The sequence below is a fragment of the Centruroides sculpturatus genome, unplaced genomic scaffold (genome assembly GCF_000671375.1).
Source record: "Centruroides sculpturatus isolate CEXI.00-Female unplaced genomic scaffold, Cexi_2.0 scaffold14, whole genome shotgun sequence".
In the NCBI taxonomy this organism is placed as follows: domain Eukaryota; kingdom Metazoa; phylum Arthropoda; class Arachnida; order Scorpiones; family Buthidae; genus Centruroides; species Centruroides sculpturatus.
The window spans coordinates 852,211-866,183 of record NW_019384312.1 but is presented as its reverse complement, the minus strand read 5'-3'; the positions used below and the strand labels follow the sequence as shown (position 1 = coordinate 866,183).

General features: G+C 24.8%; 1 protein-coding gene across 2 annotated transcripts in view; it reads right to left on the bottom strand.

The window, feature by feature from the left end:
• LOC111622167 (phosphatidylinositol 4-phosphate 5-kinase type-1 alpha-like) overlaps positions 1-11,283 on the bottom strand; it is a 95,147-nt gene extending 83,864 nt beyond the window's left edge. For both annotated transcript variants that reach the window (XM_023364509.1, XM_023364516.1), the window contains exon 1: positions 11,029-11,283. In XM_023364509.1, the coding sequence (XP_023220277.1) occupies positions 11,029-11,086 (58 nt within the window). In that variant the 5' untranslated portion in view covers positions 11,087-11,283. The remainder of the gene's footprint in view (positions 1-11,028) is intronic.
• Between the last annotated feature and the right edge of the window lie 2,690 nt (positions 11,284-13,973).

Sequence of the window (13,973 nt, the reverse complement as noted above, 5' to 3'; positions counted from 1 at the left end):
TGATTAAATAATAATAAAAGAGTATACCTGTAAATTTTAAAAATAAAAATAAATCTTGCTAAAACAGAAAAAAATTTGACAATTAAAAAAAGTAGAACATAAAAACTTTAAAACCAATAAAAACTGGCTAAAAAACAAGGTATAAAGTGCTTCACTGTATGTTTTGCATTTTCCTTTCATAAAAAACAGAAAATAATATTACTTTTCCATCAAAAAAGTGTTCCTGTATGATAAGTTCTCAATAACAATTTTGTGCTTAATTCCAACCAAAGGAGAGAACAACAAGCAATCAAGTACTGATTTCAACATTAGTCTTTCATATTTATGATTAAAAATTTATGTTTAAATTTTACATCAATTTTAATTTTTTAATAACTAAATTGTCACACATCTAAGTAGAACATCTGTTCTTGTTTATTTGTGGAACATGGAAAAGACATCTGAAGTTGTTTATTTGAAATAATTTACATCTGACAAAGAACCACCAAAGCTTTAAATTAAAGCACTTAAAATGTTTAAATTGTTCAGAAGATTTGCTTCAATAAAATAATTTTCTTGTTACTTTAAGTTTTAACACACTAAAAATAAAAAATTTTTAGTTAAAAACAAGTAAAAATTATACTCTTTCTATTTCCAACTTCGAGGATTCTATGAGCCAAAACAAGACAAACAAGTAGCAAGGAACAATCNAATAAAATAATGATTGTTCCTTGCTACTTGTTTGTCTTGTTTTGGCTCATAGAATCCTCGAAGTCGGAAATAGTGGATAAAATTAATAAAATATAATAATGATTGTGGATAAAATTAATAAAATAATAATTGTTCCTTGCTACTTGTTTGTCTTGTTTTGGCTCATAGAATCCTCGAAGTCGGAAATAGAAAGAGTATAATTTTTACTTGTTTTTAACTAAAAATTTTTTATTTTTAGTGTGTTAATATTACCACCGATCCCATTGGTTTTAATAATTGAATTTATACTTTAAGTTTTAATTAAAAGTTAAATTAAAACTTAAAGTCAAAAATCAATCCTTCAAAACATTTATTTATTAAATTATTAATGTTGTAATAATAAAAAGATTCCAATAGGCTTTTACTAATAAGTGGTAAATTCAATTTTTCGCTTACAATTTCAAATTTTTTTTATGGTCAGCAATCCTATAAAATGCATCTTATGTATAATTACATACATGAGTGACCTGCTAAGAAGCTGAAACTAAAAAATATGTGCATATTGAGTTTATCAGAAATCTAAAGTACAGCAAATTATCCTTAAAGGTGATCAAATAAATGATATCTACCTAAATTTGAAAATTAAGATTAAAGATACGACTTTCATAATGTTAGTTTATAAAAAGCTAACAGCAGTCCCATTTACATACATGCATGTTTTATGTACATTTTTGTTCAGAATCCTTAGACTATTTCTTTTAATTCTTACTTCACAGATACAAAACAGAAATCTTGCATCATCAGCTATACAGTTCAGATATTCCATCTAGAATAATAGCCAATTTAACTAGAAAAAGTTTTATGTTGTTAAAAAAAAAAGCTCTCTCTAATGTAGTGATGAATTCTAGATTATTTAAAAACAAACAATAATTCATATCATCTCTGATTTGGTAGCTAAAAATAATAATCAAATGATAATACATGATTCATTATTGAGCATAACCTGGTTAATTAAAATTATTTAGACATTATGTAATTTAAACTAGAGATAGGAAATTAAGTTACCATCTTGTATAAAATTTAATAATTAAAATTAAATTAATTTAGAATATTCTGGAAGAAAAGATTAATCCAGAGTAAACTTGATTCCATAACATCTTATCACTGTGTAGATTGGGCCTGGAACCAAATGTGACACACTCCCAGACTCACCAGGAGATTCCTGGAATTTGGCAATCATTTTTAAATTTTCCAACATTTCTCCCTATTTACTTGATAAAATGAGCAACTTTTGGAGTATATTAGTATAAATTGGAACGGATGCATTTTGATATTGCCAAGAATAAAATATGTCAAATCTCTCAAAATTTTTCACTTCTGGAAAGAAACACTTTCATAATCAACTCTTTAGGACTTGGCATACTTATCTAGAATTCCATCCAATGTTCATTTCCAGATCAATTAATTTAGAAAATATAACCATATAGGTCATTTGCCACACCAATTGGGAGACAACTACATGCCTATTTGGCCTTCATAGTATCCGACCAATCTTAAGCTTCTATCCTAACATGATACATTTAATCATATAGTGAACCAAGCTCTAATTTGGATGCAATTTTATAAAATTGTAGACCTATAAGTTCCCACTGTCATCCACCTGTCTTTCCTTAATCTCAAGAACAATGTTAGATAAATGAAATTCTAGACCAGATATGGAAAGCTTAGAGGTATGAGGCCTCAATTAACTATATATGAACTTCTGATGCAAACAAGTCATGTTATTTCAATTTAAAACTCTTCTCCTGAAAGGAGTTTGATAGATGACCAGCATGACTCTATTGCTAATGAAAAAGTATGATGTACAGGGGCAAGACACTATAGTACTAATTTGAGGTGGAGAGCATATATTTTGAACTAAATAAATTAAAAATTATAACCTGGCATTGTGACAATGTTATAATAAATAATTGCTCATTATCTATTAATAATCAAATGATATATTTAATTACAATTTGGTTTGGCAATAACCATTTGATCACTGGCAAACAATCTACTGGATTATCTGTCAGGCTATTTTAAGACTAATCTGATAATTAGATATAAATTAGCCTTAATATAGCCAGATACATAATCCAACAGATTGTTTGGTATAAATTAAAAATTAGGTTATTGGATTTGTTATTAGATTTAATTATTAATAGAAAATTAAAACTTGATTTACTATAGCATAAAAATGATATAAAAATTAACATTAATAAAACTAATAAAAAACTTGTAAATAGCCAGGATGATTATTACATTTAAAATTTACAAAAAAATAAAAAAAAAATTCCCACAAAAAGTTAAAACAAGAAAACACAGGATTTTTTCATTTTACATCATTTTCACACCTCAGGAATAAGCTATGTCTACTTGGAGCCAACCTTTTATTGTAGTTTCTTACCTACAATAAAAGGGTGACTCCAAATAGACACTGAAAAAATTCTGTTTTCTTCTTTTAACTTTAGGGAAATAAATTTGTGACTAGCAATATTTATAAACTTATTTTACATATTGAGGTGGATTCTTATCCATCTCAATATGTATAACATGTAAAATAAGTTTTCTTTCAGCAATGGCTAAAATCATAAATATGTATATACAGTGGAACCTCACTTAACGAATAATTCACATAATGAGCAAAGCAAAATGTAAAAAAATGACTTGCTTAACGAGCAACGTTTCGCATCACGAGTGACAAGGAGATGGGAAGTTCCAGATTGTGTAATGCTACATCAGTCTGTGTTTAGCACTCGTTCTGCTAGCATCTTAGTGTCACTTGTGATCACACATTTTTCCAAACTTGTATTCAGACATATTACATATAAACATCAATTAAAAATAACCCGTTATATAATAAACATGCCAAATGATATACCAAATTCTTGGGCATAATTAAATATTAAATTATAAGCTAATTATTTAATTAAAATAAATTAAAGGCTATAATTAAATATTAGAAATTACTGTATTTTGATTTTTTTTGTTTTTTTACAAATCGAATTCGCATTCCAGGTTGATTCATTCCACTCTAGAAGAAAAGATGATGATTCGCTCCTCAACGATGTATAATTTTCATCAAATAAACATTATACATAAAATATTGAGTATTCTTTTTCTGGCATGGAATGAATTATTGTATTTTACATTAATTTATATGAGGAAATTGTATTGCATTACAAGTAAGATTCTAGAAAGAATTATGCTTGTTAAGCGAGGTTCCACCATATATTAACATTATTAAAACTAGTAAATAACCAGAACTAAAAATATTTTGAATTCTTTAAAATCAAGCAGTAAAATTACAGAAACAATTAGTAAAGAATACAGTTGTGATTTGTCAACTATTTCTCACATTTACAAGAGTAAAAAATTAAGGAAATGGAAATACCCCAAGGGAACAAAAGGAAAACATAAAAAAGCATCAAAAAAGGAAAGCATAGTGAAATTGATCAAGCTTTTTCAGTAAAGGTGCCATTATTAATGGCCAAATGGTTTCAAAGCAGCTAAGAAGTTTTCAAAACTACTTGGAATTGAAGATTTTAAACCAAGTAATGACTAGTTAGGATGATGGAAAAATAAGGAATATGTTTCATTCCATCAGATGCATGAAGAAAACTCTGCTGCTAATCAAGAAGATGTAAGTGACTGGATTAAAAATGTAATGCCAAGTTTCATGGATAATTATGAAGAAGGAGACAACTGTAACACAGGTGAATCAAGGCTCTTTCACAAAGCTTTTCCAAATGAAATATTAGCTTCCAAGGGTGAAATAATTAAGGGAGGAAAAACACAAAAAGATTGTCTAACACTGCTTTTTATTTGAAATATGGATGGAATAATAAACATTTTTTTTTTGTATCTGATGGCCTAAAAACCTGCACTCTTTTTGCAAAAAAAGTGCTCATACCATATCACAAATGCAAAATCCTGAATGACAAGTGGACTGTGGAATAAAATTTTATGTAAATTAGGCAAAAAAAATTTGTAAAACAGAAAACGAATATTCTTCTTTTGCTGATAATCAGCTTGTCATAGACTTGAAAGTGGACTATAGGTAAAACACAAATATCTAATTTCTGCCCCCTAATACATCAATCATATAGCCATTTGATCAGGGAAACTTTGTGCTTTCAAGGTCTATTATCAGCAACAAATCATACAAAAACAACTTTTTCTTGAGAAAAAACAGCTCTTTCATTTGCCAAAACAACTGATGTTTGAAGCACTGAATATGATCAAATGAGCTTGGGAATTAGTGACAGCTACTAAGATTTAAACTTGTTAAACTAAAATTGTTACAAAACAGGCTGGATTTTATCATCCAGTTGAGAATGATGAGCTATCGGAAGAAAGTTTGATAGTGAATCAAGAGATTCCAAAACATAATTTAATGATTTTGTTAAAGTTGATGACGATTTGGATTGCTATGATGAACTCACCAATGAAGAGATTCTCCACGAAGTTAAAAATTCTAAAGATAATTTAGAAGTAGACAAGCCTGAAGAGAGAAAAGAATATATGAAAAATTACCTGCAAAGAAGTTCTTTTGCAGGTAACCATTGATTGTTTTAAAAGATTATTTTAAATCAAACAATTTTGATATGAAAAATATTGATGTTCTAACTGATCAGTTCTCTGATTCATCATCTAGAAATTATTTCTACTAATGCATACATGTTTTTGTGTAAATACTACACATTTGTTATTGTCTTTAATAAAGTAATATTAGAAATAATTATTAAAATATACATTTCACATAAGTTGTAAAATTAAAAATAAGAATATGTAATTTAATGATGTAGGTAAAGTATTGAAAATTTAAGGAAATAAATCTGTGACTATCAATATTTTAAAAACAACTGTTTAACTGCATAGAATTCCATTGGTGTGTCAATGTGCACTAAGCAGTTTCAACTGTATCTAATTTTTAATCTAAAATTATTACAAAAATGATAAAATAAAATTAATATTGTATTTGTTAAATTACTTAATCTTCTTTGAATTATATAATTAATAATTATGCAGAATATATAACTGAATATGATAGAATATAATCGCTACTGAAGAAAAATTTTAACTAAAAAGTCATAGGATAAATAAAATTTTTTCATTATCTAAGTTTTTCCTGTCTGAGTTTATTAAGCAGAGCATGAAAAAGGGATTATAATAATTAAATGCACAAAACATATTATATAATAAAATCAATTTTTGTATGTGTCTAAAAAACATGTTTAAAATTAATGTCATGTATAATAATATATCTATTTTAATCCAATACTAATACTTAAATTTTGTCATACAACTTATGTCAGAATCAGAATTTTAAATATCAGTCTAATACCAAAATCTTTACAATTATTTTTGTAATTTTTACAATCCATTAAATACAATTCAAAATTTCAGAAAANAGTGTATGTTAATAAACTAAACTTTCAAATGCAAATTTTTAAAATTTTTAAAATAAGAATATGTTTTCACAATTTGTTGTTTGCTGCAAAATACACAAACACTTTTTGCAAAATTTTTGGCTCAAAAACATGAAATTACATAATATATGAAGGAATAAGTGGAAAAATGGTATAAGTGACAAAACAGTTTTCTTTACTAAAAATACAAAGCATTAATTTATCTTTAAATCTCACTATTATGGATCAGGTTATAATGTTGATGATTAATCTAAAAATACATCATACATTTAGAGAGAGAACTAAAAGTCCTTCTCAGTCAAAAGAAATGTGACTGTTCACATTGGGTTTTTAAAAATATGTTTTTAGTTCTCTAAATTTACTATGTATTTCTAGATTAATCAATTAATATATCTATTTATTAATTTAATTTAATAAAAGGATTTTTATATTCAAAGTTATACTATTTGTCACTTGTACTAGTTTTCCACTGAATCCCTCATATTTATATTTTTAAAATTTAGCAAAAACAAAAACTAAAAAAATTCATTTTATGTATAGAAACAAAATATTTAAAAGTTTTAACTGCTACACAGTCATTAAACATTTTAATGGACTTAAGTATTTCAGTTTATTTTTAAAATATCTTGACTAAGTCTCTTATTCTGCACTGATGTATATCTCAGTATATAAGATTATATACATACATATTCTATAGCAAAAGCTACTATATATGAAATCTTAGTAATAAAATAAGTTATATATACCAGTAATATTTGAAACTCAATTATTTAATATATTCTGTTTACAATTATTTACCAAAAGATACTTCATATAATTAGTAATGTTTTCTAAACATCAAGTGATTTTAGTCTGTTTATATAAAGAAATAATACAGAAATACTATTAAGTTATATTTCTATAAAGACACTTTCATATCCATTTCAAAGTTAAATTTTATTCTTTGTCAAGCATAAATAATAAAAACCTAATCCTGAAAACTAGGAAAATTTTAAAATCAATTGGCTATGGTTCAATTCTGGTCTTGACTCATAGCTGGATCATATTGTTATAGTCTACATAATAATTAGAATGTAATCATTGTCTTTATGAAACTCAGTTTATCTGCAATTATAAAAAACTGTGTTATATTAAGTTTTATTTTTCATTTTGTAATATATATTTTTATTTTCATTTTGTAATATATATTTTTATTTTCAAATATATTATTATAAAATGCTGTGTTGTTAAACTACCTCAACTACTATCAATGGCTAGTCATTTCAAGTATCTAAAGTAGTCAATAATCTTGTTTAAAATTATCACAATACACCTTTTTGCTAGATACTTTGTAAACAGATAATGTTCTTTGTAGCCTATTAAAATCACAGTTAAAGAAGGAAAAATATTGATTTATTTTTCCACTTAGATAATAATATCATAGAAGTACTGTATATTTCATTAATTTAAGTTAATTTATCAAAATAAGAATTTAATGTGTAAGAAATACATCAATTAAATTCTGCACATTTCAACTTACATAATTTATCTACTTTTTAATATTAAATACACAGTACAAAATATTAATGTTATGCATTATTTTTTATAGTATATATTGTACTGTATTATATTTCTGTAACAGTTTATTTTATGAACTATAAAAAGAACTAATTATTATATAATACCATTACTTATTAAAAAATTCTGCATATATAAGAAATAATTCAGAGAATAAATTTTATTATTTTCACCACTAAAATACAATTGTAACGAAATAAATATTCATTTATAATCATCCTATTTATATAGTTTTATTTTATCATCATTATTTTATTGTATTATATATCATTATTTATATTATTAGATTAATATATCACATATCATCATATATATATATACTTTTTTGGATACTTTATGTATGTACATTAAATAACCACATCACAAAAAAACCTTAAAATGCTATGATACTTTTAATTTTTAAACTTGTTTTTGGTAAAAAAAAAAAAAAAAAGCCAAAAACATTCATTTTTTTCATTCTAGAATAGTAATGTTTGAATTATATTTGTCAGAAGTACAGTACATTTATGTTCCCCTCTTGTCAAATGAAAACTATCATTCAATTGCCATTTTTATCCTAAAGATGGTCAGTAAAAACGACCAAAAATATTTAAAAATTTAAAATATCACTGCATTTTAAGGTTTTTTTTTTGCAGTGTGGTTATTGCATATATATTTTATATAATTTTCATCAAACAAAAAATTTATTATTTAAAACTGCTTGCAATTTATTTATAAAATTTGTAAAATTAATTTCCAAAAATTAATAATATTTGAAAAAGATCAACCATATTAAACCATTAATAATTTTAATACTATTAATTATACTTGTATTTTAAAAAATTCAATATTGAAATATTCCTGTCCAATTTAAGTTTCTATTAAATTTAGCAAAAAGTTTAAAAATAGAAGAAACAATTTAAAAAAAAATACAGAATAAAATTACTCTTAGAAGTGTATGTTAAGAAACTAAACTTTCAAATGCAAATTTTTAAAATTTTTAAAATAAGAATATGTTTTCACAATTTGTTGTTTACTGCAAAATACACAAACACTTTTTGCAAAATTTTTGGCTCAAAAACATGAAATTACATAATATATGAAGGAATAAGTGGAAAAATGGTATAAGTGACAAAACAGTTTTCTTTACTAAAAATACAAAGCATTAATTTATCTTTAAATCTCACTATTATGGATCAGGTTATAATGTTGATGATTAATCTAAAAATACATCATACATTTAGAGAGAGAACTAAAAGTCCTTCTCAGTCAAAAGAAATGTGACTGTTCACATTGGGTTTTTAAAAATATGTTTTTAGTTCTCTAAATTTACTATGTATTTCTAGATTAATCAATTAATATATCTATTTATTAATTTAATTTAATAAAAGGATTTTTATATTCAAAGTTATACTATTTGTCACTTGTACTAGTTTTCCACTGAATCCCTCATATTTATATTTTTAAAATTTAGCAAAAACAAAAACTAAAAAAATTCATTTTATGTATAGAAACAAAATATTTAAAAGTTTTAACTGCTACACAGTCATTAAACATTTTAATGGACTTAAGTATTTCAGTTTATTTTTAAAATATCTTGACTAAGTCTCTTATTCTGCACTGATGTATATCTCAGTATATAAGATTATATACATACATATTCTATAGCAAAAGCTACTATATATGAAATCTTAGTAATAAAATAAGTTATATATACCAGTAATATTTGAAACTCAATTATTTAATATATTCTGTTTACAATTATTTACCAAAAGATACTTCATATAATTAGTAATGTTTTCTAAACATCAAGTGATTTTAGTCTGTTTATATAAAGAAATAATACAGAAATACTATTAAGTTATATTTCTATAAAGACACTTTCATATCCATTTCAAAGTTAAATTTTATTCTTTGTCAAGCATAAATAATAAAAACCTAATCCTGAAAACTAGGAAAATTTTAAAATCAATTGGCTATGGTTCAATTCTGGTCTTGACTCATAGCTGGATCATATTGTTATAGTCTACATAATAATTAGAATGTAATCATTGTCTTTATGAAACTCAGTTTATCTGCAATTATAAAAAACTGTGTTATATTAAGTTTTATTTTTCATTTTGTAATATATATTTTTATTTTCATTTTGTAATATATATTTTTATTTTCAATTAATAAAATGATTAAAAACTTCTTATAAATATAATTTTAAGCCATTCTTCTAGACAGTAGTTCTCAACCTTTCTGAGGCCATTAAATGCCATTCATATATGTTTTATTACATGAAGCATTAGCATCAATATATTCAAAAATTAATAAGCAATTTCACATTTACTATTCTCAGGAAACAACAAAGCAATAAACTAGTATGTTTTAATATATTGAATAAAATAAAAACATGGAAATGTCTACAAATACAGTAATATGTTGGTATAGTACATTGGAATAAATTTGCAATAAATACTTTAAAATCTTTTTTCCATGGAATACTGAGGCAGGTTTGCGAAACACCAGTATTCCGCAGAACACCAGTTAAGAACCACCATTCTAGACTCTCGATCAATCATATAAAATTTTTTTCGTTTTTATGTGAATATATACAAAGTTTATTTTAAATCAGATCACTGATCAACTGAGATTTAATTCAACATAATCAAAAATTCTGTAAATCTAACCTATTATAAAACACAAGATTGGGTATATAACAATAAAATTGACAGAAGCTTTCAAAATATATATTTTTATCCTTTAAAAGAAGTGTAAAAATCCATCGCACTGAGAGCCTTTGTAACAAATCTATTTGCACAGTAAAAAAACCTTTAAATAATATAATAAACTTCTTCAGTTATATAGGATTTAAATTCTCATAAATGCTTTCTTACAAACATTAATCACAGTTTATGATTAATATATTATAAAAAAAATATTAACTCATTGTATGTCTTTTTAACAACCAAAAATTAACATTAAATCTTATTCACTTCCATTATAATTAAACATTCTAATTCAGTATATATTTTTCCCAAAACAGGAGTTAATTTTAATTAGTTCATGATGCAATTTTTATAAATTATAATTCAATTAATATATTATCTTTTTACAGCTTAATACACTTGAGAATTTACAAATTTTATGTATTAACTTATGTACTTTTAAGCCTATTTTTTAATAAGAAAATTGGAAGCAGTTTTTCTATCTTTATATGTATGACAAGTTACAGTATAAAATGTATTGTGATGTCATAGTCTATTTATTAATTTAAATATCCACGTATCGCAACTTAATAATGATTTATTATTTATAATTTAAGGAAAAATATTATTATTATTATTATTATTACTTATAAACCGACCTATCTTCTCTTCTTCAAACGTGCGAACAGCACCTCCATCCATAACGTCGGTCGCCATTTTGATTTTCTAACTGAATCTATCTTTATATTTCATATCACAAATCGGATCATTTCCACTTATTTTTTTATAAAATTCAATTCGATAATGGTTCGAGTTACTTCCGATCGTCGACAATTTTCCTCGGCTACATTCAGACAACGGAAGAATCCCGACTCGATCCGACCGACATACACTTTAGGCTTACCAGACGGTACGGACAAAGTACGCATGCGTAAACTATTTATCCGAAGGGAGGCGTTCCCTGTGTGACGTTTTCGCGGAAAATATTTTTTTCCACGTTTTTTTCCCCCTTTTTTTCCTCAAGTTCCGAGTTATTAAAGAGAAGTCAATTGCGTTTATTTTACTTTTTTTTTCTGTTTGTACCCTAAAACGAAGTCCGAATGAAGGTGCCTTCGATCAGGTAAGACGAATTTTATATAAATTAATTCATTACACACATACAGAGTAATGTAACTGCATGCCAAATGATTTTACCAATTTTGACTCTGTTGTTGTTGTATATAACAATTAACTGTGTGTTATAATAAATATAGTATAAATTGTTAAGCACAGTTACAACAAACTACATAAATTAAAATTATCATTAGAAAGGGTAATTATAAGAAATTATTTATGTTATAATAATGGATATTTAAATTATAAACATGTAGGTTATATTTGATTCTCGTTATTTGTGCGGTGAGGTAATTTTGCACGCAGGTTTTTGTCAGCCGGATCAATAAGGAACATTGATCCTACACATAGTGGCATTGTAGCTTTTGATAATGTAGTTACTAAATATAGTTTAGTCGGGATTAAATTATCTAAAAAAGTAATTTATTAAATTATAAATTGTACAGTGTTTTGCTTTAACTTCATTACGTAATAACTTACTGATATTATTTTTAAACCGATTTTCCATAAATATAGAATATTTTAAATCTAATTAATACATGTTGTACACTTCTAATGAATGCAATGTAGAAGTATAAGTACTTAAGACACAGTTAACTTTTTCATTATTAATGAAATATTGAAATTATGTTGAAGATCAATAAAATTGTGGCAAGCTCTATTTTTCTGTTTATATATATCTACGACTTCCATTTTAATGATATAAAAATAAATTTAAATGCAAATAAACACTAAAGGAAAAGGGGATTTGTTACGTAGATTATTTACATGTACTCTGCATGTTATAGACAGTTTTCAAAGTCTAGATAATAAAAATCAATGTAGAGAAAAAAAAATTAATTTTTAAATCTATTCTGTTTAAGCATTTTCTATTTTATAATAATAAAAATTGCAGAAAATGATATTTGTATTAATCTTGCAATAATTAAAACAATATGTAAGTCTGCTCCTTAATTCAATAATTCCATTTTAACATTGAATTATCTTTTTTTTTTAGTCATGTTTGAAGCTATAATTTTTAAAAATTTGAGCAAGTTTAACACTTATAAATTAAATAAACAAAATTTCTTTGGATTTATTGACTTTTCTAAGCAATTATTTTATATATATTTTTAATTAATATCGATCAGTTAATGTTTTTAACTAATCGATACATATTCCTTGTTTATCGTATAGACCTATTAACCTAATATGTCAAAACTACTTCAAGAATGTAAAATCAATATTTTAACTTCGATCCATTAATACAGAAATGAAAAAAAAATATTTTTCATTATATAAAATATATAAAAAATAGTTTCCTTAGCCCATTTAATAGCCCATTCTTAAATAGTTTTCAAGCTTGTAATGGTTTTAATCGATTCATTTAGAATAAATTAATTTTTTTCCTTTCGTTTCTTTCATTTAACTTTTTTAAATAGGATGAAAGTTCAGGATTCAGAATTAGAATAACTGAAAATAATAATTTTAATTTTTTTTTTAATTGAAGTTTTTTATTCTATTCTGAACTCGATTATAAGAGGAAGATTAAGTGAAATGCAATGGTCAAAAATTTCGTATCAAAATAAATTGCTTAATTTAACGGATAAAAAATTTAAATTAACATAAATAAAGCAACGTAGATATTAAAAATTGATCCTGAATAATTTATTTACAGTAAAACCTGTCTAAAACGGAAACTTGCCTAAACGGGAAAAATTCTTAGGAACACTGCGATTTTCTTTGCTTTTTTTTAAAAAAAAAAATACACCTGTTTAAAATGGAAACCTACCAAACCAGAAAAACATTCAGTACTGTACTGTACCAGTCCGGCTTACACATGTTTCACTGTACTTAAAATGAAAATCAGGTATTTCTAATTAAGAAAACATCGGAATTCATTGATCCTATTAAGCAATTTACCTAAAAAACAAAAACAAAAAAAAATATCTTATTTCATTATTTATATAAAATATGTACACGAAACATGAATGTCATTTGCTTATTCCATCTTTCATATATTAGAAAACAAAAAAAAAAGAAAAAGAAAAAAATCGATTTTGAAAATGGAGATGACATCTTCATTTCCATTTCATCTCCATTTCTCCCATCGCTATTCATTATAAAAGTTTGATATAAATTTATATATTTACAGTAATAGGATGATATTTTTTAACTTCGAATCAGTGATGAGATTCTTAAAAAAACTAAACCAGATGGTATTTTCCGTAACTCTGAAACAATAGCATTTCATTTTATTCGAATCGATCTGAGTATCTTCCATTAAATACTACACGTCATTTAGCATTGTTTGATCTACGTAACAATTTAAATTACTGATTATTTTAATAATTTCTAAATAAATTTAATCGTATCTTGGATTACCATAACAACATTGTTACTAGACTTTATTGCCATTCTTTATTTCTTGGTAAACTTAAGATCGCCCGAACCAATGGTCCAATTTTCCTGAAAATTTCTAGAAAAATTTTTCCCTAATACACAAAGTTTT